Source organism: Cryptosporidium hominis, assembly GCF_000006425.1.
Source record: "Cryptosporidium hominis TU502 chromosome 6 CHRO016096, whole genome shotgun sequence".
In the NCBI taxonomy this organism is placed as follows: domain Eukaryota; phylum Apicomplexa; class Conoidasida; order Eucoccidiorida; family Cryptosporidiidae; genus Cryptosporidium; species Cryptosporidium hominis.
Window position 1 is genome coordinate 1 of NW_667409.1, and position 26,118 is coordinate 26,118.

At 31.8% G+C, this 26,118-nt stretch overlaps 13 protein-coding genes across 13 annotated transcripts; 5 read left to right on the top strand and 8 right to left on the bottom strand.

The window, feature by feature from the left end:
- The first annotated feature begins 1,823 nt into the window (after positions 1–1,823).
- On the top strand, positions 1,824–3,020 carry Chro.60263 (myb proto-oncogene protein). The annotated part of the gene is made up of 1 exon (XM_662539.1): positions 1,824–3,020. One exon carries the CDS (start codon positions 1,824–1,826, stop codon positions 3,018–3,020), a length of 1,197 nt encoding a protein of 398 aa, XP_667631.1.
- An 83-nt stretch (positions 3,021–3,103) lies between these two features.
- Positions 3,104–7,531, bottom strand: Chro.60262 (hypothetical protein). The annotated part of the gene is made up of 1 exon (XM_662540.1): positions 3,104–7,531. One exon carries the CDS (start codon positions 7,529–7,531, stop codon positions 3,104–3,106), a length of 4,428 nt encoding a protein of 1,475 aa, XP_667632.1.
- A 289-nt stretch (positions 7,532–7,820) lies between these two features.
- Chro.60261 (diphthamide synthesis protein) lies at positions 7,821–9,314 on the bottom strand. Its single annotated transcript, XM_662541.1, has 1 exon — positions 7,821–9,314. The coding sequence occupies one exon, from the start codon at positions 9,312–9,314 to the stop codon at positions 7,821–7,823; it is 1,494 nt and encodes a 497-aa protein (XP_667633.1).
- A 339-nt stretch (positions 9,315–9,653) lies between these two features.
- On the bottom strand, positions 9,654–10,685 carry Chro.60260 (multi-pass transmembrane protein). Its single annotated transcript, XM_662542.1, has 1 exon — positions 9,654–10,685. One exon carries the CDS (start codon positions 10,683–10,685, stop codon positions 9,654–9,656), a length of 1,032 nt encoding a protein of 343 aa, XP_667634.1.
- Positions 10,686–11,685: 1,000 nt separating this feature from the next.
- Positions 11,686–12,549, top strand: Chro.60259 (multi-pass transmembrane protein). The annotated part of the gene is made up of 1 exon (XM_662543.1): positions 11,686–12,549. The coding sequence occupies one exon, from the start codon at positions 11,686–11,688 to the stop codon at positions 12,547–12,549; it is 864 nt and encodes a 287-aa protein (XP_667635.1).
- A 232-nt stretch (positions 12,550–12,781) lies between these two features.
- On the top strand, positions 12,782–14,647 carry Chro.60258 (F-box domain protein). The annotated part of the gene is made up of 1 exon (XM_662544.1): positions 12,782–14,647. The coding sequence occupies one exon, from the start codon at positions 12,782–12,784 to the stop codon at positions 14,645–14,647; it is 1,866 nt and encodes a 621-aa protein (XP_667636.1).
- A 14-nt stretch (positions 14,648–14,661) lies between these two features.
- Chro.60257 (GTPase activator protein) lies at positions 14,662–15,888 on the bottom strand. Its single annotated transcript, XM_662545.1, has 1 exon — positions 14,662–15,888. The coding sequence occupies one exon, from the start codon at positions 15,886–15,888 to the stop codon at positions 14,662–14,664; it is 1,227 nt and encodes a 408-aa protein (XP_667637.1).
- Positions 15,889–16,121: 233 nt separating this feature from the next.
- On the bottom strand, positions 16,122–18,107 carry Chro.60256 (translation initiation factor if-2, 73082-68138). Its single annotated transcript, XM_662546.1, has 1 exon — positions 16,122–18,107. The coding sequence occupies one exon, from the start codon at positions 18,105–18,107 to the stop codon at positions 16,122–16,124; it is 1,986 nt and encodes a 661-aa protein (XP_667638.1).
- Positions 18,108–19,110: 1,003 nt separating this feature from the next.
- Positions 19,111–19,629, top strand: Chro.60255 (ribosomal protein L11). The annotated part of the gene is made up of 1 exon (XM_662547.1): positions 19,111–19,629. The coding sequence occupies one exon, from the start codon at positions 19,111–19,113 to the stop codon at positions 19,627–19,629; it is 519 nt and encodes a 172-aa protein (XP_667639.1).
- Positions 19,630–19,724: 95 nt separating this feature from the next.
- Positions 19,725–20,381, bottom strand: Chro.60254 (hypothetical protein). The annotated part of the gene is made up of 1 exon (XM_662548.1): positions 19,725–20,381. One exon carries the CDS (start codon positions 20,379–20,381, stop codon positions 19,725–19,727), a length of 657 nt encoding a protein of 218 aa, XP_667640.1.
- Positions 20,382–20,458: 77 nt separating this feature from the next.
- Chro.60253 (U1 snrnp) lies at positions 20,459–21,262 on the top strand. Its single annotated transcript, XM_662549.1, has 1 exon — positions 20,459–21,262. One exon carries the CDS (start codon positions 20,459–20,461, stop codon positions 21,260–21,262), a length of 804 nt encoding a protein of 267 aa, XP_667641.1.
- A 1,309-nt stretch (positions 21,263–22,571) lies between these two features.
- On the bottom strand, positions 22,572–23,360 carry Chro.60252 (transmembrane protein). Its single annotated transcript, XM_662550.1, has 1 exon — positions 22,572–23,360. The coding sequence occupies one exon, from the start codon at positions 23,358–23,360 to the stop codon at positions 22,572–22,574; it is 789 nt and encodes a 262-aa protein (XP_667642.1).
- A 364-nt stretch (positions 23,361–23,724) lies between these two features.
- Positions 23,725–25,458, bottom strand: Chro.60251 (multi-pass transmembrane protein ion transporter). Its single annotated transcript, XM_662551.1, has 1 exon — positions 23,725–25,458. One exon carries the CDS (start codon positions 25,456–25,458, stop codon positions 23,725–23,727), a length of 1,734 nt encoding a protein of 577 aa, XP_667643.1.
- Positions 25,459–26,118: the final 660 nt, after the last annotated feature.

Sequence of the window (26,118 nt, forward strand, 5' to 3'; positions counted from 1 at the left end):
TATAAACTTTTTAAAAAATAGCCCTCATTAGCCATAACAAACAGTAATGATTTACCTTTAGAAATATATCTTGCTGTCCTACCAATTCTATGAACATAAGTATCTGCATTTTCAGGAATGTCTAATTGAATAACCCAATCAATTTTGGGAAAGTCCAATCCTCTAGATGCGATATCAGTACAGAATAAGACTGCCCCTTCGTAAGAGGACTTTGAATTTCTTCCTATATTTTTCAATTTAAGTTTTTCATTCGACTTTACCAAACTCTCATGTGTATAAAAATTGTGAACCACCTCAAGTCTTTTTTGTAGTGATTGCTTTCCATAAAGTTCTAACACTTTACATCCTATTTTTAACTTTGTAAAAACTGTGGATAAAAATCTAACTTGTTTGCAACAGGAAACAAAAACAATTATTTTTTTATTGTTATGAGTACGCAAAAAGTTGAATAAAGTATCAATTTTTTCATGAATTGCAACTTTAATATATAGCTGTTGAAGATTTTTAGGTAGTGCCCCTATTTTATCGAGAGAAAAACTCTCTAGGTGATTAGGTCGAAACAAGTTTTCAATTTCTTGAATAGAAAGTTCTGATGAATAAACGGTAGCAGAAAAAAGCATTGTTTGTCTTCCTGCAGATGAAGATGGAATACCATCTAAAATTATTTTTATATCGTTTAAAAATCCCATATCAAGCATTCTATCCACCTCATCGATTACTAAAATCTTTAAATTGTTTGCGTCCCAGAGTGGAGACTCATCCATATGTTGAATGAGCCTTCCAGGAGTTGCAACAAGAATATTCAACATATTGATTCTAGATGATTCTGACTTAATATCTTTCCCTCCAACGATACACCCTGCTGATAAGGTCGAGTGAAATTTACCAATTTCTTTTATCACATCAAATACTTGGCTTGCAAGTTCTCTGGTTGGAGTCAATATTAGAGATAAAAGCCCATCAATTGAACAGTAGTTATCCCTGTAAATATTTTCTAATATCGGTATTACATACGCTAAAGTTTTTCCACTGCCAGTTCTTGCCTGACCAATTATATCTCTTCCTTGTAGCGAATGAGGTAGTGTGTCTCTTTGAATCAACGTCATCTGATAATAGCCTTCCGCCCTCAAACCTTCCAAAGTTCTTCTACTTATTGGTAGATCAGAGAATAAATCTGGGCTCATGATATCCTCAGTTTTAATTCTTTTTACAGGGAGCTCAGCATTTTTGTTATTAATAACACCATGATTTAAGAGATTAGGATTATTCCAAGATTTTCCTCTACATGGGAGCTCTATAACAATTCTATTCTTGAGGTTTTTAATTTCCTGTTCATCATTGTATCTAGTATTTGTCTTGTTCTTCTTTTTATTTACTTCGTTCATCTTTAGAAAATGTCACGATTTGCAATCTGAATATTCTGCGCCAACATAATTGCCGCCATACTTTATATTAAAAATGGTAAATTTATAAAGTATAAATACATGGTAACAGATCAAAAAAAAAAGCAAATTTAAGGCGGTAGTTTTTTGTTTTTCTACAGAATGTTGCTGTTTCTTTACAAAAAAATGGCAACTATTCCCACATTTACCGCCAATGTATAATTTAATTAATACTCCAGACATCAAGTTAAATAGCGCAACTATATCCAGTACCAATTGTAGCTAAAGAGACATCCGAAGATGTATTGTCGTTGCAACGATATCAACTTACTCTGCGGTGAAAATAGCATGTACCCCACAAATAGATAGTAAAGCAGAATATAAATTCTTTTTTCACTAATATATATCGTTTTGATGGTATTTCTCATGATAAAAAGATAAATGCCCCAAGAGCCTTGGAATGCAGAAGAGGATGAGCTGTTGTATCAGTTAGTTCAACGGCTTGGACCATCAAGCTGGTCTGAAACGGCTAGATTGCTTAACTCAACACTTAACGTAAATAGATTAGCAAAGCAATGTAGAGAAAGGTGGATATCGCATGTTGATCCAAGAATCAGAAGAGGTGATTGGTCACTTTCTGAGGACAGATTTATTTTAAACCAGCAAAATCTTTGGGGAAACAGATGGGCAGATATTGCAAGACATCTTCCTGGAAGAACTACGCATGCAGTGAAAAACAGATACCATCAATTGCAAAGATTACTTAACCAAGGAAAAACTAAGCTTGAAACCATTCTTAATGCACCACTAATTCACGTTGTACCACACTTCTTGCAACAAACAAATTTCCTTAAAGATCCTCCTGAAAAAGAATCCGAAGTTGGTAATCAAATAAGAGTTAAAAAAGCCATTATTAAAAAAAGACGAGAATCTATGAGTAACTACAGATGCATGAATGAAAAGGAATCAATCGATCAATTTAAAAAAAACAAGTCAATCTATTCCGAAAATGAAGTATCGTTCATTCAAAGTGAACTAGAAGTTGATAAGCATTACTCTAAATCAAACAGAAAACCGGTTGAGAACTACAGTCGTTTTGAAGGCTTTGAACGAAGACTAGAAAATGTTATTAAAAATGATCCCGAATTATATAAGCAAAGAATTCAAACAATTGAAAGTACTTGCGAAGTTATGCCATCGAATTCAGAAATAGAGTTTTCTCCTAGAAACTTCAGACGCGCATGCCTTGAGTTCCAGCAATCCCCACCAGGTGTCCTTCTTGCAAGTGATGTTGGTATTTACCCTGTTACTCCTACATTCACAGAAAATTGCAACAATTATAAAACAAATAACGCTATTGAACCTTCTACGTGCGAAACAAATCAAGATAATGAATATATCTCAAAATCAGAGTTCTTGACGCCATCATCAGAGTTGAGCGAGTGTCTACCTAGCAAGTGTATTCAACCAATTTGCACCTTTAATGAAGAGCCAAGTATTTACAATGAAATGGATTATAGAGATCCTAACTGGTATGTATGGAATGAAAACTCAAATGTATGGGATAATAACCCAATACATAGGCTTGATACAGGCAGTATCGCCGATCCATTTCTGCATTCATTCCCCGAGATCTAGTAATTTCGAAGGGAATTCAAATTCTCTAGAGAAAAAAAAACTTGCAATAAATTGTAATTACTAGCTAATATAACTTTATTTTATTAAGGTTCAATTTCTAAATGTCTTTTCTTCGGAATAATAGGGATTTCATTACTATTTTTATAATCGTTAATATGAGCCGCTAATTTATCTATTGCGTTTTCAAATGCCTCTTTCACAGAATTGAATTTAGTGGGAGTGAACGATGTTGCAGTCCAACAACCATCACTTGATCTCCTATATCTTACTTTGAACCTTGCAGAACGGTAACACCAAGTTATACCGTGGGGAAAAGGTCTCAGCTCATCAGCTTGTTTGCTATATTCAATTATTCTAGCCCTGCTCAATGGATCTGATGGAGCAGGCAGTGCCCTTACTATTGTTTTACGCTTATTACTTTTTGCTCGAATAGAAAGCTTATCTTCATCGTAACTTGGTAGTTCATTGAAAGAATTTCCCTTTGAATCTTCATTAGTAAGCTCCTTAGGCTCTATTTTTGATTCGCAAATATTTCCAAGTAAACTTTCTTCGGATGAAGTGTTTGTATCTGTAGTTTCTTTATCTTGGTATGAATAAACTTGACAACTTGGCAAACTTGTGAATTTACCTGTTTCATTCGAGTTTTTTTGTTTGGCATTAATAGATTTATTCACAGAAAAATTTTCCTTTTTTTCTTCCAAAGGACTCTCGTGTCTATTATTTATCAAGTGTTTTTTATAAATTTGTTTTTTTAATTGGGTAGGATTGGTGTTATTCTTTACTCTTGAATTATATTTCCTTATCTTTCTATTATAAAACTCCTTATCAATATTTACATTCCCAATTGCTAAACTGTAAGCCGCTGAATAGCAGTTAATAATATTGAATTCGAATTTATCAAGTTGAAATGATCTTTTTTCATTACTAGGTAGAGCAACTACAAAGGAAAATGTAGAATCACACCAATCTAAATTATCAGGAAATGGCCTTAATGAGTTAATTTCATTATTAAAATCATTGATGGAATATACAGTTCTATCAGGATTATTTAAATTATATCTTGCCAAAAAATCTTCGATAGTGTTCCCCCATTCATTAAAAATAAATTTATCTAGTGGACTAGATATCTCATTGGTAATTTTATTAAGTTTTCTGCTAGTGCTAAGCATTTTAATTACTTTATTATTTGTTTGAGAAACTGAAACAAATTTACATGCCTTTAAATACAATGACTCTACTGTAGCATTTTCATCGAATGGAATCGTATCGAAAAACTTCGAGATCTTCTGTCCAAACTCATTTGAATAAACAACTTTCCATGAGTGTGTTTCATTAATCCATTTAATTCCATTTGGATATGGTTGAAGCGCTTGAGCAATCAAATTGGCCTTTTGTAACCAATTTTCTTTCACAAGTGCTGAATTAAAATCTGAGTTTAAAGATTCGCTTAAATCCCGTTTGGAATTTTGTTCAATATTAATATTTTCGCATCCATTAACTTTGTCAAGCGCAATACCATCATTATTGCTTAAACTTGTTTCTTTAATAAAAATTTCACTCAAAAGACTCTGAGTCCAAGCAAGTATTTCGATTGCTGAAAATCTAATAGTATTTAATATTTCTGAGTGACTTTTTTCATTTGGCTTAGCTAATTCATCATTATTAATACTAAACTCGTTATAGATTGTTATGGGGATGGTTTTAATTAGGAATACATTCCCAATGCAAATTTTTGAAGTAATATTAAATGTGGTTGTTTTGTGACTAATCCGAGAAATATTTACGCCAACAAAATACTCGATTAAATTTGATTCTATGTTTAATGATCCACAAATAATATTCCATTCAGGTTGATCAATATATTCATACTTAGGGGTTTCTCTAATTAATATTGCATCTTCATTATCTTGATTTATTTTGCATTCTTGAATAATAAATTTGTGAATCAATTTAACCTTATCATAAATTGAATCGATATTAAAATTCTTGTAAGTCGCAGTCAAAAATTTTTCATTTTTCATTTTGATAATATTGCATTCAAAGTTTTCGGATTTATAAAATTCTTCAGATATCCCAAATATTGTACGCTTTTTTGAATTTCTATAAGGTACAGGATTTTCAGACGTTTTCTTGGTACTTTTTACGTGGCTATCGGTAATTAATAAATCATCGATATTTATTCGATTATTCTTAATGTCATTAGCTAATAATGAAATAAAATCATTATACTCTAAATCCTCACGATCCCCGTCAAGATATTCTATATGAAATATCCTCTCTTTTGGATAGTAACGTGATATAACTCCTTGATAAAGCCTACCGGAAAACTCTTTATTTAATATTGTGCTTCCGAGTTTAATACATAGTACTGGAATCATGCCATTTCCTTCGCTTATATTTCTAAAATATTCGTCCTGAATTTTTCTTAATTTCTCAAGCTTATATAATAGTTCTACTCTGTGTTTTTCTGACTGATAGAGAGATTGTCTAAGAGAACAAATAACTCTCCTACTCCTTTCAATAATATATCTTGAACCAGAAAGTTTTTTTATGTGTGGTCTTATAATATCTTCTGTGTTCCTTTGTGCTGAGACTGCATACTTTCGTTTACCATAATCATCAGCTACCAAAGATAAATGAAGGGAACTGTCACTTACCAGTTGATTGTTATCAGAATTATAGGTGTACTGAACTGAATTAAAAAATTCGTCATAATCTGGAGCAATATGAAGCCTATGTATTCTGCATATCGTTGCAATGCCAATCATTTGATTTGAAATGGTTGACGACGAGTAACACAAATAGCAAGGTTTGAGTTTAGTAAGACCTTCAAGACCACCATACTCGTTAAAATGCCTTAAATTATAATCAAAATATTCTGAAGGCCTAAATACGATGCTTTTGGGGTCTTCTGTATTAACTTCATCTGTTGACCTAAGAACAACATTTCCCATTGCATCAATTACGCCTGGAATTAAATCATCAGTAGAGTTATACAAATTTTGAATGGAGTCTATTAATCCAGGAGTTAAATTAGGAATTCTATAGATCAGTGATGGAAGAATTCTCAAAGTCAATGAAAGACATTGAAAGCAGAACCAATTTTTTGAACTAGTTTTAAGATCTCTAAACTCAGGGCGATTTACGCAGTACCAGTGAAAGGCTCGATTGCATCCATTGCAAAGCAAGTAATCAAATTTTGATTTTAAAAATAAAACACTGTCTTCATTCTTTGGCTTGTAATAACTTTTTCTTGTCTGTGAGGTGATCGAGTTCTGACAAACTTCGCAGATATCATAAAAATTTATCAGTCCACTAATCCCACAATTAGATAGAGAGTCTTTCGAATCAGTTTCTTTAAGTGATAAATTCTCATCTAAATCTGAAAAATTCACACTCCCCTGATTATTACTACTATTAAATCTTAACCTAAATAAAATTAACTCGTTTTTAATATTGTTTTCAGAAATACGCCGAATTCTAGAAAACCAGTTTTCACCAAAGTCTGCTGCAAGTTCGTCGCCCAATTTGATTCCAATCCCAGGAATAGAAGTTAAAATGATATGTGGCCAGCCATCAACATAAACAGAATGCCATTGAACATTTATTCTAAAGTTAAAATTATTATTAAACACACATTCATAATGATTAAGAAATGCCATTTCATTACAAGTCTTGTCAGCTGACAATATATATTCATTTTCATTTGGAAGTAAAAGCCTAGCTCCTATTTTTTTAATGTTACCATCAGTTGAAAGTAATTCATTTCGGGTTTGACTAAACGGCTTTGAGAAGAAAGAAGACTTATTTGGGGAATGTGAATTATCATTTGCCTCAGTATATTCAAACCCATCAGGAGAATAAGTTGGTTTATCATTCAATTTATCCATGTTATTTGCTGAAAAATCACCAAATTGTTGACTACCTGATACAACAGCGCCTGTGAATTTAAATGCCGAACTTTTAAAAGTAAGCTGGAATGAATATGACTCGTCACTAATTTCCTCATCTCCGACGTATTTCACATCCCCAGTATATTCTCCTAACACTATAGGAATGTCGTGAGTTTCGGACAAATCTTTTTTACGCCAAACAAGGGAATAGCATGTTTTATCAATTGGAGTCGCTAATCTGACAGGATGAGAATGGTCAGAAATCCTTATAATGCCAATATTTCCGGAGACAAACCCTTGATTAATGCACTTTAAAACGGATTGATATAGCTCGCCTTGCAGCTTTGGGTCAATAAAGCCATTTTTCAATCCTAATGTAGCAGAATAAATATGCGGTAAATAACTACTTCTCCAATCAAAATTTGAAAGCAAGCCATTTGAATCATTTCTGTTTTGATCTGAATTTGAAAAATTTATCAGCTCATCAACAGACTGAAATTCTCTACATCTAGTATTAATTTCATTTTTTAATTTTTTTGCATGGACATCAAGTATTTGAGTACAAGTGTAACTAATCCCTCTTTCTAGTAAAACTTGATTTATATTAACTTCTTCCATATTACCATATTTATCAACTTCTTTTTTTTATACTTCCCACAGACAAAAATATATCTTTAATGTTGCTCGATTAGATTGGAATTGTTATACCATAAAATTTTTTTACTTCGCTTTAATCAAATTATTTTAATCAAACGACAAGACAAAGTACCGGCTTTGTGTTACATAAATTGTGATTAATAACGATATTTGTCAGATGTAAAGTATTATTATTAAAAATTATTAATAGTCTATTGTACTAAAAGTGATTTTGTTAATATAATTAAAGCCTAATTTTGTTCAATTTCAACTAAGCTAACTCATTTCTCTCATATTGCAAGTTAATTTTTCTTTTAGTCAAGTTCTTGAGTTTGTTCTGCCTAATATTGTACTTTATCTCATCAATTTGGTCCTTAGATGCTCCAAAACTTCCGTTTCTCGATTCATCTGAATAATAGTTACACCAAATGTTACCATTTGATGCCCAATAATTCATTGGGTAAGTTTGGAGGTATGAAAATTCGGAGTTTGATAAATCTAAATTATTTTCCATATCACAAAAAAACTGGAAGTTATTATTAGAAAGATTTCCTAATAATACAAATGCCTCATATGAATTTAGAATTGGCTTTTTATAATAGGCTCCCCAGTCAGTAGATAGCCTGGGGCATGCAAGCTGTATTGAACAGTCGACCCCTTCTAAAATATTATCATTTATACATTCTGCAGATAAATCTGAAGCAAAAATAGAGCAAGCGACAATTTTTGTTTTATTATTTGTGTTCGTATTATATTTGCTTATAAGTTTTTCCAGTCTTTCAACTATTGCAAAACTCCCTTGACGGCCTAATGTACTGAAGAATATTCCAATCACTACAGAGTCATTAATTAAATTACTTCCGCCCCCTTGAACTATTTTGAATGAATTTACTATTGAACTTTTTCTTATTTCATGTAAAAGCTGATGACTATAAGTTTCTCTTGTAATTTTTTTTGAAAAAGGCTCATATAAATAAAATACTTTACTTGGATTTTGTATCATAGCGCTTTCAAGATGAAATCTACCATCCGAAAGAAAAATGCACTTTTCTACATCGCTATCAATAATTGCGCTGGTACATCCGAGGGTTTCGCCCCATGCCAATGGGTCACAAACCGGAATTTTTACTGGGCTTAAAAAATAATCATTCAAGCACTTCTGAGAACCAACAATTGTGCTGTGATATTGAATAGTTGATAATAGCGCAATCTTGTCTTCTTTTTTGAAATTATGCTTGATAGTTTGAATAAAATGATCCGATAACAAATTAATTTCAACGAAGATATAAAGAATATTTGCAATATTAATATCTTTAGACATAGCTAATTCTTCAAATGGAATTAAACATGAATGAGCATAATGTACCAGTAAAGACTGGTTTGATGATTTTGAATGTGAAGATTCTAATATACTCATTAATTGATCTTCTATGCAGCATCCTCCATATGTTATATCCCCCAAAATCACTACACTCGTTTGGGTAAAGTGTTGTAAAATAAGAGAAATAGATTGAGAAAAAACTAACAATCCTTCCGGCATTTGTAAATACACGGTAAAGTTTTCACGTTCATCTGAGATAGATTTTATTTCATTAATTTTTTTAATTGTTTTAATTATTTCAAAATCATAATGAGAAGGTAGTCCAACTCTAATTGCTTCTTTTAACAATTCAATATTTTCTATGTCAGAATATCCCGGGTCAAATCTTTTATAATTAATATTATTACTAGGTAAAATATTCGGATTTGCTATTGTAGAGTCCATCCTTTTTAAAAATAATTATTGTATAAATTTACTATTAATAAATGGCGGCAGAAGGTGCTAGCCTTAACATGTATATACAATTTTAGACCCTAAAGTGAAAGCGAAATGAAAAAAATTATTTCGTATCCTATTATTAAGAATAATTAAAACTAGAAGATTCAAAATAGAGCCAAACTATAGTTTCATATTAAAGTTGTTCGGCAAGCTTCCTTTGAAATTTGTGTCTAATTTCCTTACAGTCTATGTTACTCTAATAAATTCCAATATTCTTGTCTTATTAAAATCAATCTAGATATGTAACATATTAATAATTATTTAATTATGCGCCCAAATCTTCATTTATTGTTGCATTTCAACCCCATACGGATTTGGAACACTAGAAACTCCAGATGCGCCTGCATAAAGTTGATAAGTAAAATTTGGCTGATAATTGTTGACAGTTTGGTTCTTTTCAATGCTCATATCATCTAATGGAGTTTCCTTTGGTAAAACGTCGGCATTGATGTCTCTTGAAAATAATAAAGGTGAGTTTGATTCTAAAAGGGGTTCAAATTGAAATGCCCAAGTACATGTGACAATAAGAGCGGCTGCAAAGAAAAGGATAAAGAAGCTGCCAAAACCTGTGAAAAGCATCATTAGTTCAGAGACTCCAGCCAATGTAAATAAAGTTAACATCCAATAAGCATACTGCTCACCAACTCCAACGTCCGCATATGACTCTACATAAAAGAAGCTAATACCGTACATTATTAAGCTAACTGCCTCACAAACAATTCCAAAGTTGTACAAACACCAGTCACCCTTTGTTTGGCTAAATTTTCCATACCATTTCTGATTGAAATAGCTGTATGTAAACGAAAATTGTGTAACTCTAAGTGCAACCACGATAATCTGAATAATATTTGCTGTATTTAGTAGTCTCGAGCCTGCTCTAAATCCCAAAGGAGCTTTTGAGTTATCTGCGATAAATTCTTGGAATCCTGCTAAGAACAAAACACCAATAAAATATACGCATAGCATCGAAACAACTCCTGCATAATAACTCAAATCCTCAGCTAAAGTACCGCCATTACCATATAGGTCAAACGTAAATAATCCTTTATTGCCAAATACATTATATAGGATAATCAATACAAGTAAGCTTGCGCATTGCAATAACGTCCCAGTCCTGAGAGTAATACAAGAGAAATTCGATATAAGTGGGGTAATCTCTTCACCTCTTTCATTTAAGGCTTCATCATCCATTATTCCATCGTTCATTACCTGCATGCCGTTAGTTGCAGACATATTAAATTGATTAGTAGAGGATTTGTTTGGACCTCTACTTTGATAGAGCATAGGCTCCTCCCCGGAATATGGTTGAGAATACATTTTATTATTCTTATCACTTAGCTTTATGAGTGCTCGTTTATGGCTCCAGAAAATCAAGATTAGTTCTGGAAAAAAAAAAATCGCGCTAAGCCAATAGAATCTAACTTGCCTCCTGTGCGTTTAATATTTAGTTCTTAAGAATAATCTCTTGCAATAATTTTGTGTGTATGTGCTTAACGTTTTTGTATCCAGGCTACATTATGTAGACAAATTAATACATATAATATGTCTATTAGTACCTCTAATAAACAAATTAATAGTTGGTGTATTTCCTAGCTCTGATATGCTGTTTTGTAACTATTATTAAATATACCAATTAATTAATACGTATGCATGCCACACAAATCCGCCACGTCGTATTGTCCTTATTGTATTTATAAACCTATTAGCGACAACCGGCATGTGATGTCTTGTCTCTGAACTATTTGAAAACTAGATTTTAAGATTAATGTACCATTAAATTAAGCACGTTCTTTTCAAAGTGAAATTGCTTTATCGCTAAATCAATCGTAAATAGAAACAATTACTAGAATGTCTTGATCTTATTTAAGTGATGCGCATAGATTAGCACTTCATAAACAGATTATTCGGTCAGGTCTTTTCTACTCCCTAATTTAGAAACAACAGCTCACTATCTAATGAAAACAACCTAGATATTAGATTGCCTTAATAACTGTAGGTATCGTTTATAACATTTTTGGAGGAAATTATTTTTACGATAAACGTTTTGTCTACACCTTTTAAAAATTAAAAAAAAAAAAAGCGATCCGCATCTTCAAAAATGGGGAACTTTCTTGTGGAAAGGTGTACTCACGCATGGAGAACTGTACGTGCAATAAAAATTTAATTACGGAGACATGCTTGGGTTTTGCAATAAAAATTATAAACAATACATGTACTGTTAGTGCCTTTATTAATTTAAACGGCTTTTAAAGGACAATACCGTTTAATCTTAAATTTTAATAGCTCTGATTATATTAATTGAATCTAAATCGAGACCATGTATTTTACGTATGTAGTTCGACCAGGAGATGCTCCTGAAGGAAGAGGGCCCTCGCAACCATTATTTTTCGAAAACTTTTTAGTAAACAACCTCAAACTGGGATTTGGTTCAATGCTTTTGGGTTTTATTGGTCTGACGATCTGCTCAATATTTAGTGGATTTGGATTGCACATAACAAAGTTCTTAAGCCCATTTAACGAAGCAACAAACTCAACTGGAACAGCGTTGTTCTTTATGATATTTATGATTTTTGGTGTAATATGCTTAAATATGTCGACAATTCTAATGGATGATGACGGCAGTATTAGCCAAACACGTGGGTTTAGGTCAGGATGTAAAGCATTTGGCCAAGGCTCTCTCGTTATTTTGTTGGGATTGATACTTATTGTAGTTACATTGTACTCAAATGTGGGTTACTATGAAGGTAATGCTCTATCTGGTCTAGATCTCAACCACGTAATTAAATGTATGTATAATGCAGGCTTAGCTATTACGAGTGTTGGACTAACAATACTTGGATTCGCTGCATTTCTCGTTGAAGTTTATTCAAGTGATGGGACCAGAGAGATACTAGGATTTGCGAGCATATTATTGTGCAAAGTTTCTGGTATTTTTATGTTTTTAACTATCATCTTCCCAGATTGCAAAACTATTGGTTCTCTTTCTACATTGTTAACAATCATTGCGCTTACTCATGTAACACTTTGGGCTGGAATTTTTGAAAGCATCGCTCTCAAGTCTAGAATCAAAATGACCCAATCAGCTGTTAGAAATGAATACTATAAAAGTAGAAATGCGCTTGCATACTTTGGTCCCCCAGTTATGGCCGAGGGAAATTATACCCAACAGCCAACAATGTGAGCTAAAGGCACTATCCAACTAGTAACTTTGAATAGAAATTAGTTAATTTTCGTTTAAAAAATTTTAATCATTTGCCAAAGCACTAATATATAAATATCTGCCGGACAAAAATTTAGTATTTCGCCGGGTATCTCTTAATAAGGTTTCTCACAGAATTAGCTGATTAATTTTTGTTTGATTTTGTACGAAAAAAATTTAAATACTGAAAATAAAGATGTGAATCTGGGCTGGAATGTTGAGTGAATCAGAATGGTTGTTTTTTGCCTCAAATGTTGAGGTTCATGTTTCTGGAAAGAGAATCATGCAAAATTTAGGTGCCAATGGGACAGGAATATATTATAAATTATTTGGTGATGACATCAAAGTTTGTATCCATGGGTTTAATCGTGAGTTTAATTATTCATTTAAAAAGGATATTTTATCAATTTTTTGGAAGTTCTATTTAGATGGAAAATTCACAATGGTTAGCAAAAAATACATATATTTTTTTTTCTCGAATGCAACGCCAAACTCGATTTTTTGCTTTATTGAAAAAGTATCAGGTATTACTCCCCAGTTTTTATTTCCCAGATTCAGCTCTACGAATAATATTATTTATAAATCATCTCTAACTTTCAAAAACAAATTTCCCGATAATAATGATAAAATGCTAATCACCAAAAAACAAAAAATTACAAAATTTGAACAAATGAATCATCAGAAGATGAAAAACTGTGCTTCAGAAAGTACATTTGAAGGTGAAAGGCAGAAAATCTTCTGCAAAACTAACTCGGGTAATTACCCAATCATTTCAACAAATTGCATCAGCAGCCTACCGGAAGATTTATTATTTTATGTTCTCTCAATGCTTGTTACTCCGGTTGTTTACGAAGAAAATGAAAAATCCTGCATTAATTATAATTCATTTTATAAAGATGACTTAATTAAATCAACCAATCTAGCATTTGTAAACAGTAGGCTATTGAAATTTTTCCAAGATAACGTATGGGAGATTTTAATTCATCATAGATTGCGCAAAAAATCCAAAAATATAATCAATTTTAAGAATTTAGGAAGTTTGATCATTTCAAGTAAAAACATTAAAGACTCTGATATTAAAGAAATTGCTTCCGAAAAATATCTCCCAGCATCTATAAACAAATTAACTATAAATGGAAATAATAACATTACTGACTCTGCACTATCGCTTTTCCTTTTAAGATTAAGGAATCTGGAATTCTTAGAAATTATTGATTGTAATAGCATTACTGGAAGCTCTTCTTTTCGAGTAATTGGGATGAAGTCTTCAATTAAATTTTTAAAGATAGGATCAAAGATTAAACAAAACTTTTCAATTAATGACAATTCATTGAAAGATTTATTCAATTCAAACTGCCAACAAAAATTAATCAAAACTGATGTGAGTGGCTTTACAAAACCTAGTATTAAACACTTAGAGCTTCAAAACTGCGTCGGAATTACTAAGATTCCCATAACTGTTAAAGAATATTGTTACAACATTGAATATTTGGACTTGAGGGGCTGCAAAAATATTTTAAATATTGAACTTGAACGTTTTTTTGGTTACTCTAAAAATCTCAAAGTTTTGGTGTTATCAAATACAAACATTAGTGATCAATTACTTGATATAATTTTTGAAAACTGTCCTGGGATAGAAATATTGGATGTTTCTTATTGTGCTAACATTTCTGAAAAAATATTTGATAAGATACCAAGTAAATTAAAAATGATATCTGGTCTCAAATTATCTTATTGTCTGAATTTCAAAGCTAATGCCCTGATACAAATTTTAAGTAATTGCAAATTTTTGGAAATTATCGATTTAGCAGGATGTTGTAATTTAGAATGTAGCCTAATTAATTATCGAAATATGACCTTTACTTCAAACTTAAGAAAGATGGGAGTATTTAGGCTCTCGTTTGACCCAAGAAGACTGAATGAATGGATATTAAACAATATGGAAGTAGAGCCAAACAATAAAAAAATAAATATCGAAATATGTTATGATAGAGAGCTTCCAATATCAGAATTTACTTATAAATTCGAGAAAATAAGAGATAAATACTTAGAAAGAAATAAACCAATTTGGGTAAATTAATTAATTCTACTAAATTAATTTTCTTCTCTTAATTTCTGTATATAGTTACTAGAAATATTATATTTCATTGCTTTTCTGATTATTTTAGTTGAATCAGTAATATTTTTTGTAATATTCTTCAAAATTTCCATACACTCTTCCATATTAACGGATGAAAGTAATTTTTTTTTATTTATATCTAATAATGCAATCGAAATATTAAATAAAACATCACTACCGAAACAAAAAATGAGATCTAATATCTCCATAATTGATTTTAAAGGCAAAGATGTAACAAAAAAGCAGAGGAACCACTCTAATGCAAACCATTGGAAGTTTATTCCTATATTTTCTAATTTTTGTGAAACTTTAGGAATAAATTTTCTGCAGAGAGTCTCTAAAATGGCAATGTCACGTATTATTCCATCCATCCTTTCTCCGTAATATGTCTCTAAATCTCCCCAGCTACAAACCATAAACTCTTTGTTTCTATTGCTACTAACTAGTTGTACTAAAGACCAAAACGCTGCTTCTTCCTTCATATTAATTAGTAGAATTGCAGCAATAAAATTCATGCTTTGGCAGTAGCCTATTACTTTGTCGTACGATGCAAATGCGTATAAAACTCTACTTAATGTACCAACTTTATTAAAATTGCTAGAATTAGAGTAATATTTAGAGTTTGGGAAAGTTCTGTGTAAATCTAGGATTATTTGGTTTTCAATATTTTTATCGATGCTCCCATTAAGCTCATTAAAATATACATTCGAGTTATTCCTCAGCATTCGATCGCTTCCTAATAAATAGCACCAAACTTCTCCTCGAATATCGGATGGGATTCCGCTAATGCATAATTTCAATAATTTCTTTTGAGTAAAATCCTTATAGTTTGCCCAATTACAAAGTTTAGCTTTCGACTTAGAAATACCAATTGGAAATAAATGAATATAGTTACTAATTAAGTATTTATTGAAATTATTGTATCCCAGTTTAGTTAGTTTACCTTGTAATTCCCATCCCATTCCGACCGTTTTTCTTGAATTAGTCTCATTTAAAAGTGAATGATTTACATCACAAAAGTCTAATGGCAAAATATCGACATAACATTGAGATTTCCAGCAAATATTCTCTAATCTAACCGATATATCATATTCATCTGGATTATCTTCCGTAACACCAATCTTCTTGTCTGTCAAATTGTTTAACTCTTTTTTCTCAAGATTTTTAAGAGTGAATTCAAAAATTGGAAGATCAACATCCATCACTGCGCCAAACAAAGTAGCGTAATAACAATAAGATATGCATAACCGCTACTGGATTAATCATCTCTGGATTATCCAGAATAATTGAGGCGTTTTATCATAAACTGGAGGGTGCGGGTGGAAGAATTAACCTGTCATTAAATCAAAGACTAAAAAAAGTACTAAAACTCAGTTTTTAAACATGAAAGAAAAAAATTTAAAGTTAATATATCAAAACTACAAATATAATCTAATTAAGGAATTCCGAATGTTTTCTTCAACTGAATAACTAATTTCCAATCATCTTTAGATAGATCATCTCTAAAATGTTGCTTCAAAATATCTATGGAATCTCTTGTAATACGACTAACCAGTTTATCGTTGTGATCAAAGTGCCTACCATATGTGATGTTTGTGTCTGATGCAAAAGGCTGAATCTTCACAGCGACCTCTTGCCCTTTCTTCCCTTCACTTACAGGTTTCTTGTTAAATTCAACACTTGTTACGCGGCCAATCATCAAGTTATCTTTCTCGGGAATGCAAAGAGGTGTTCCTGGTTTTAAAATACCTTCCTCCACATAAACGCCACAAATAATTGGATCTCTAGCATTAAAAATGTATTGAGGAATAATTTTTAATATACAAGGAAATACAACCTTCTGAGACTTCTCCTTCTTTTTCTCTTCCTGGACATCGCTATAATACTTGGTGAACATATCACAAAGGTGATATATTATATTTGCCTTCATTATTCTTACATTAAGTTTCTTGGCTTCAACTTCTGCCTCTGCATCTACCTTAATGTCAAATGCAAGAATAACTGCCATTTCAGGAAAACCTCTTTCGTGCATAATAGATGCTCTTCTAACATCAGACTTATGAACAGTCCCGATATTTAGAGCAACAACTGGAATATTGGAAGACTTTAGAAAAACTAATAGAGCTTCTAAGGATCCAAGAGTTGAAGCCATTACATATACTCCATTCCCTGTCCTATCAACAGAACTAAAAATGTCGCCCATATCCCTCATGACTTCCTCTTTCAATGATTCGATCTCCTCTGGAGTTGAATTCTTAGATGGCACTAGTAACTGTGTTCCCGCAACAGCGTCGTCAAGCCCGTTCGCGCATATTTTTACGCCCATTGAAGCTTTGATAAAACGATGATGTATATACTCGCCTTTTACCCTCATCTCATGCATTGGTTGAGGGGTCAACAATGCTCTAATTGTAGTTACAATTGGAGCAGAAAGACCGCAAACAATAATTGTGTCACCTTCCCTTAATATTCCTGATACAAGAATCACATCAATTGTCACGCCCAAACCGTCGATAGCCTTTACCTCAAGAATCGTGCAGCTTAATTCACGCGTATTCAATTGTAAACAATGGAGGCCCATATAATTCTGAGTCAGCTGAGCAATTAAATAAATCAAGTCAGGCACTCCTTCTCCAGTAACAGCACTAGTTGGTACAATTGATACATTGCCTCTAAAATCATCATTCTTCCAATATATATCACAATTAAGACCCTCCTCAGAAAGTTCTAGAAGAACTCTATTAAGACGAGTATCAAACTCATCTCTTGTACTTTCATTTTGGATAGAAAGTGTTGACCTAGAAGAAGACCAATTCTGCTCAATCCAGCCATAAAGTCTGTCAATCTTGTTCAAAGCAATGATAAAAGGGCACTTCCTGCTTCTGAGTAATCCAATACTTTCTCTAGTTTGCGGTTCAAGTCCATGCATAATATCAACAACAAGAACGGCTATATCGCATAATGACGAGCCTCTAGATCTCAAATTATTGAAACTTTCATGTCCAGGAGTATCTATGAATAATAATCCAGGTATTTGCAATTCAAAGTCAGCTTCAACTTTTTTAACTTGTTCGGAAAGCATTTCAGGTGGAAAGTAAGTTGCACCAATCTGTTGAGTTATTCCTCCTGCTTCATTATCCTGAACATTTGTTTTCCTCATTTTGTCAAGAAGCTTTGTTTTTCCAGTATCAACATGGCCTAGAATACAGCAAACTGGTGATCTAAACCCCAGGTCTTCACATGGTTCCTCTACAATATGTTCAATATGGTTTGTATCCGCGATGCTGTCCACTTTCTTTGGCGGAACTAGGTCTCTAATATTTTTTGTAGAAACGTTCGGACTTTTTGATCCCATTTCACAATCAACTACTTTCTCCCATGAGTCTAATACAAACTCCTGTATAACCGTTTGAGTTTCCATGTCTTGATTTCTCTCACTATTTTCTATAATATCTGTAGATAGAATATCCTCCTTTAGATTATATTTATTATTTTTCTTCTTTCTTGTTGCAAGCCCACTACTGAAACTTGAATTGGCAAGACTACCTTCATTTGTAGAAACTACACCCTGCTGTCTAAGGTATTCAACAAATTGTTCACGCTTTTGTTTTACAGCCTTCTCCTTAGCAGACAAGAGTTTTCCTTCAGCCTTTAATTGTTCCCTGCGTTCTTTCCTTTGTTTTTGTTTTTGAAGTTTTTCCTCTTGAATGCGCAATGTTTCTTCTTCTTCCAACCTCCGCCTTTCTTCTTCCTTCCTTTTCTCCTCCTCTTCTCTTCTTTTCAACTCCTGTTCATTTTCTTGAATCTGCCTCAATCTTTCCGCGGCTGCTTTAGCAGCTGCACTTATAGGCTTGGGTTTTGTAATGGCTTCCGAACCAACATCCTCAGTGGCTAGAGCATGTGACTTTGCTTGTTTTTTTTTCTGCTTCTTAAGCCTGTTTTTGAGAGTTTGAGAAGATACAGTTTCCTCTGCTTTCACTTCCTTAAGATCTTGTAATTCCTGATTTACCTCTTCATTATCAACCGTTCCAAATTCAGCTAATAGTGCATCCAAATCCTCGAGATCCTGATCTTGTTTCTGAAATAACAGAAGTATTCCTAGCGTAACAATAAATATAAGTACTACTTACCTTGTTAGCATTTTTCTTCTTGCTTGACATTTATCACACGCTGTAATTTTTATATATATATATATATATATATATTTTTTTATAAATATTAAAAAAATTTAGCGCGCAACTAAATTGCCCGCTATTGAGAGACGAAAACCTGTCTCAAAAATAACAATTTATATTTGTTCAAATAACCGTCTACAGACGTTTAAATAAGGTTCACGGAACTGGTTTTTTTAATTTCAGTTTGTACAGGCATCCAATACTTCCTTAAGTTATTATTGTTCAGGATTTAAATAATTATAATTCAATATGACAGTAGAGGTGAACCCTATGAAAAATATTAAAATTGAGAAGTTGGTCATCAATATTAGTGTTGGACAGTCAGGTGATCGCCTCACCCGTGCAGCGAAGGTATTGGAACAGTTGACTGACCAAAAACCTGTCTTTGGTCAGGCTCGTTTCACTATCCGTTCATTCTCTATCCGTAGGGCTGAAAAGATATCATGTTATGTTACTGTTCGTGGTGATAAAGCCGAAGAGATTCTTGAGAAGGGTTTGAAAGTTAAGGAATACGAACTTCGTAGAAGGAATTTCTCTGCAACTGGTAATTTTGGTTTTGGAATAGATGAGCACATTGATTTGGGTATTAAATACGATCCCAGCACCGGTATTTACGGTATGGACTTCTTCGTACAATTAACTAGACCAGGTAATCGTGTTAGCCTAAGAAGGAAATGTAGATCAAAGGTTGGCAAGCACGGTAGAGTTACAAAGGATGAAGCTATGCAATGGTTCCAGTCTAAATATGATGGTATTATCTTGAACTGAAAATTGTTGTGCGTTAATCAGCGATTTCAACTTTATTAGTACTAGATTTACCTAGTGGTTCATAGTAATAACTTATACCTTAAAGATTAATACTTTTAGTATCTCCTAGTTACTCTTTTTTTCATAGTACTCTCCTCAGACTCACTGTCTGTACTACTTTCATCTAAATCCTTAAAACATTCATCGGATGCTATGTGTTCTATTAGTGAATTTCTAAGAGGAATGCTCTCATCCCAGCCCAAGTGTCTAATGAGTTGAGGTATTTTGGATCTGAATAATGAGAGTAAAAAAATGTCAAAGAATGATATTATGTCGCAGGAAGGAATTAGCTCATCCCTCAAACCTTCACAGTTAGAATAAAATATATCATGGGATTCGCTATTTTTAAATGGTGAAATGCCGTCCTCTTCAAAAAGTTCAGTAAAATATTCAAAAAGTTCCTTTTTTTTATCCGAAAATTCCCAGAAAGCCAACGCAGATATTTTAACTGATTTTTTTAGATGTTTATTACCGATAAGAGATTCATTACTCTCTAACAATTTTCTATTTACATAGATAGAAATTTTATATTTCTCTTTACCCTTCTTAAGTGAAAAAGAAAATTCAACTTTATTCTTTTCAAAACTATCACTCACAGATATATCACCTAATTGATTTATTTCTTTCAACACTAGCCTATAATCGCTACCAAGCGAATGCTTATATTCTTCCGCCGTATCTAATATCAGGCTTCTTATTTCATCGTAATTCATTATCAAGAACTAAAATAAAAAATCTATCTGGCGCCTTAGATAACTTCTAATCTGAATTTTTATGTATTTTGTTTGCAATGAACATTTCTTTAATGGATGGAAAAAATGCTATTAAAGTACTAAAGAACAGTCTATCTGATGATGATGAAAATAAAACTATTTATGTTAACAATTTAAATGACAGTATATCTATCCCAAAGCAAAAATTGGCACTTGAAGAGATTTTTGCAAAATATGGCAAGATTGAATCAATTAAAATGTTTAACTCATATTTTAGGAAAGGTCAGGCATGGATAACATTTTCTAACGCTGTTTCTGCTGTAAATGCTGTGAATAATGAAATTGGGACGCAAATATTTGGGAAACACGTAAATGTTTCATTTGCAGCTGAAGAGTCAGAACATAGAAATATCCACATTCGCAATTCCAGTTCCAATATTCAGATGATACCAAAATCTATTAATGCTCGCATTGAATTATACAAGCAATACCTGGCTCAATGGTTAAAAAATGCTGAAGACAATGGTTTATTTCAAACTCTGGACAATCCTGAAGAAAACCAGATTAAACTAGTTAACAATCAAGTTTTATATGATAACAACTACGTGAACCTCATGCGTTCTAACAAAAACAAAAAATTGAATGTTCATCACTTTATTAACAATGAGCTTACACAAAACTCCCTAGGAAGACCGGAGATGCAAATTGATGCCACTACATCCTTTCGACACAAGGTTCCAAATAACGCTAGCCCGCATGAGTTAAGCAATACAGTCTTTGTACAAATGGAGATGGGTATATGTAGAGAAGAAGAACTATATACTTTATTTAGTCACATAAATGGATTCAAAGAACTCCGTTTTATACCAGTAAGTTTCTAAAGATTACTCAATAGTTTAATTTACTTGTATAAGAATCATCAAGTCGCATTTGTAGACTTTTTCACTCAAGTACAAGCAGCAACTACAATCTCTAAACTAGACAACTTTCTATTAAACAATTCGACCAGACTCAAGCTTTCATTTGCAAAAAAAAAATAACCGCGCAAACTGTTGTCTCAATTTTATTGTCTCGTTCTATTGTAGAAAAACACTTTGCAACTAGTGTGTACAATAATGATTGTATATTCTCTAATCGGTATTGAAGAGAACGTTGCTATAATTTGATGGAACACGAAACTCTCTACTGGCAGTATATTTTTATAATGCCTTTTGTTTTAGTTCCTAAACTTTAAAGTTTACATTTTGTGATGATGATTTTCTTAGGACACCTACAGACATCAATTTTTGATGGTTGAGTATTATTGTTATCCCTGTCTGAGCAAAAAATGTAAACATTTTCTTCTCAATGACGATGATTGAAGTTCCATTGCTAGATAGTATCTGATTTACTGATGCAAATTGGAAATGCCTATTGGTTCTTCTGAGTCTTTGAGATTCGAGATTCCAGTAGCTCAATGTTTATATTAATGGTTCGTTTTCATATCTTGATGGATTTACTTCCATCTTCATTCTCTTTATAGAATTTGGTGAGTTGATATTCTTGGAATGCTTTTCTGAACCTCCGTGTATGTGCATTTTTACTCTTCTTGAGTTCTTTACTTTGGACTCAATTATCGTCGCTTCTTTGTCCTTCTTTTCCCTTGTTATTTCGTAATGAGTACTATTTGTTGGATTTTCGTCTCTTGAGTTTAAGTTTATAATGAATGGCTGTTCTGAGGGTGAATTTGAAAAATTAGCGTTCTCCAAGTGATTGTTTAATTGCTCGGTGTTTATAACGCCATCCTTTATATGATCCAGATATGATCTTAACTAAGAATATGTATTAATCGTCTTTGTAGTACTGAATTTAACTTACTCTCTCGATAAATTCATATATTGCTTCTGACCATACATCTCTATCAATTTCTATCGCTTTAAAGAAAAGGTCATGAATCCCGTATAAATCATGATATTTGATGTATATTTGATCTCTATCTGTTTTATCTGGAATTACCACGCTCATAGCAAGAAATGGATATCCTCCTAATTTACTACTTCCTTTTAAATAATCACCTTCGGTTGCCCAATAGCACCACTCCCACCTGTTTAATATTAATAATTACTTTATATTTTTTTTATTAACTTACCTATTAATTGTAACTTCCACTGCTCTGAAATAAAACATTCTCAGTTTATCTTGAAAAAAAAGTTAAAGTTTTAAAAAGAATTGTGATAACTTACCTTTGTCACCATTTTCTAAATAATATAGATTTCCTTGTAATGCTTTAGAAAAGAATATTAATTGTTCTTTTTCTGACATTTTGTCAAAATCTGCATAAATTGATTTATTGCCTGAAATATCTGCATCAGTTTGTAAATTAATCATTGCTTGAAATAATACTGGATTTGTATCCTCAACTATTATGTTTGCAGAAATTCTATAAAAAGATAACAGTAGTTTCGCAACAACCTTCCTGTCTTTTTGGATGTTATAAGTTACTTTTTTTGGAAACTTTGCATCAATTATATCCATAATGCTAATTCTACATTCTCCAATTACAGAACTGGTAAAAGTGCCATGGCTGATTAATTCAATAAATAAATAGTTCTCCCTTTGTCTTACAAAAATAATACGCTTTTCTTTCCAACAACATTTAAATGATTTTGTAAGGTTATTAGTAAACTTGTTTACATCTTCCAAGCAAATAGTTGTAGATGATTCGTCAGTTTCTCTACCGCATTTAATTCTTATTGAATACTTTCCTGTTTCAGGAATATCAACTCCCTCGAGAATATCCAATAATAAATTAAAATTTTCATGTTTATGAACACCAAATTTTAAAAAAAACCAACTAAATGGAAAGAATTCAGATGGATGCGGAATGTACTTACGAAATATCAGTAATAAACTTCCAAATGCTGCACAACAAATAATTCCACTGGATAAATCAATAAATCCTCCTGCTTTTGTTCTTAATTGTTCTATAAATCCCCACATAATGATTTGTTTATTTTCAGATAGTTTAACTTTGGTGTGCACACACCAATCAAATAATGGTGAAATATCTACCAAAAAAAAATCAATCAAATAAAAGTCATTATTTTAATAAATATATTTAAGATATATACGCTATAAGAAATAAACACAATCTCCTAAATTTATTTTGAATTTTGGTGGTGGGCATGATATTATTAAATGAGTTTCGCAATTAAAGCATTCTTTTACCGAATTCTCGTTAATAACTGATTCTAAATCTCCTAAACTTGGAGAAAATTTTTGAGTTTTTATATCTTGTTTTTTATTAAATTGATTATCGTCCACTCTAATTGGTCTATAAATTCCAATGGCTAGCCTGCCATGTTTAAGAAGTTGCTGTTAGATCAAAAATAAATTTATAATTATAAAAGGAAAACAAACTTACTGAAAATAAGTTATAAAATGTAGAATTCACAAATACAAATGGAATCTCTTCCATTTGCAAACTACAGTTCTTTTCGTTATAATACCTAACATTTCCGAATGGTTTACTAGTTGGATTTCCATAAATTATTTGATTAATAAATGATTTATTTATAGGATTGTTATCTAATATTGGAACTAAAAAAGGAATCAATGAATCAATAATGTTATCCACAAAAAACTGTCCACTAAGAAATTGTCTTGAATAAAAAAAATCTAGTTCGTTCTTATATGGAATAGAGTAAGTTGATCCATCGATCCTGGTTGGCCAATCATCCGAGTATTGAAATAATAATAACCCAATGTCTGTTTCTTTAATATCTATTATTAATGGTGGTATTTTTTGGGATCCTACTAAACAATTATCTTTTTTTTTGTATTTGGAGAATAAATAACATACTGCTATCCAAGTACCAATGGCATGTTTTCCATATCTAACGTTAATTAGTTCTTCTTTATATATATTTGAAGGATTCCCTGTTGAATCAAAAATAATTATTCTTGATGCAACCAATACTCCGGCTTGTTTTAAATCATGTTCTGATGTCCCAACACCAGATATTTGGGCAATTTTTCCAAAAAACTCGTCATTTATAAAACTGGAATCTATAATTTTTTCACATAAAACAATGAAATTTGAAGGTTTAAGTGAAAAGGTTAATTTTATCAGCATATCAATCTTTTCACACCATCCGATAATCAGCACAATTGGGTATTCTCTATTTGTAAAAACTTTTGAAATTGCTTCTAAATAATTTGAAACTACTGGAATGCCGATATTTGCTTCAGGTAGAAAATTTACATTTGATTGAGAAAAACTAACTGTATTAGAATTGATTTTGTAGATATCAAATTTACTATTTATATTCGTCATATTAGATGCAGTTTCTTCAAAGTGATTGGGAAGAACCATATTTTTTACCTGGTCAAATAAACATTGATCATCGTAAGAACTTGAATAATTGATTAAATTTGTAAATTCACGATTATGCTGAGTAATTTGTATATTTTTCCCAGCTTCATTAATATTTATCAAATTTTTTATATTTTTCTCGGTATCATTCGAATCATAATGCTTATGAATTTCAGACATGATTGTACAATCATAAATATTTAATTGATCTTTGTTTTCAATATATTCTTTTGTCTTGAATTTTTTACTTCTATTAAGAAATACATTAGATGGAGAACAGCTCCTCCTCCCTACTTTTTTAAGAAACTCTTCTGTGTAATTTTTTGGCGATTCCAATAACTCTGCTTTCTTTACAAGGGAAATACTGGAAGATAACACAATTCCAAGGTAATTTGACCCCTCATAATAAATATTTGAATTATCTCCAATTATATATTGATGAGGGTTTAAATAAGTTCTATTTGTATCAGGGGAATAAACTCCAATTAAAAATATTCCTAGATGTTTATAAATATACTTCGTAAAAATTTGTATTGGATATCCAAAAAATGAGTTTGGAAATCTTAATGTATAAACCTTAAAGTGCAGTCCCCTCCATCTACATTTCCATTCATATGGGGTAATTTTTGATCTATCGATATTACTAGTAAAAAATGTATTTTTTGGTGGTTCCTGGAGCTTTCTAAGCATGTTTTCATTCTTTGGTATAATAAGATGTAGCATAATTGGTAGAAAACCTGGACAATTACTTATACATTTGCTTAATAATTTAATTCTTAAATTCTCTAAAGATAGGCTCCCTAATACTCCAGTTATCTTTGATAAACTTGCAACTTGCGATGAATAAAAAATAAGAAAAAATTTATCTTTTAGCCCCAATAAATTAGTTAGACCTGAAATTCATATTATTAATCATAATTATTCAATTTATCGCTTACACATTACAGTAATCAGTGCATCAAAGTCACTTTTTTGCGTTCCTTTATTGCAAATAACATCATGTAATATTGGCTTCTCTGATCCATAAATTAAAACAATAGAGCTATATTGCACCAGGTTATTGATTGCAGATCCTAAAAAGCCCTGCTTTATACTTAATCGAATATAACCTCTTTGTTGCGATATTTTAACTATGTTTTGATATTCTAAAATTTGTATTGGTGTCACAAGTACTATAGATTTGAATCTTCTTTGTTTTTGCAGAGAAAGACTTTTTGTAATAAATAACAACTGCTTTAAGAAAGTGTTAAAATATTTTAAAGAGCATAATTAACTTTACCTTTGGTGGAATTGGTCCAATAATACACAAATATGTGTCATTTTTCCTAATAAATGATCCAATTGAATCTGGTGGTGTATTTAATGCTTCTTTTAGTCTTTGAA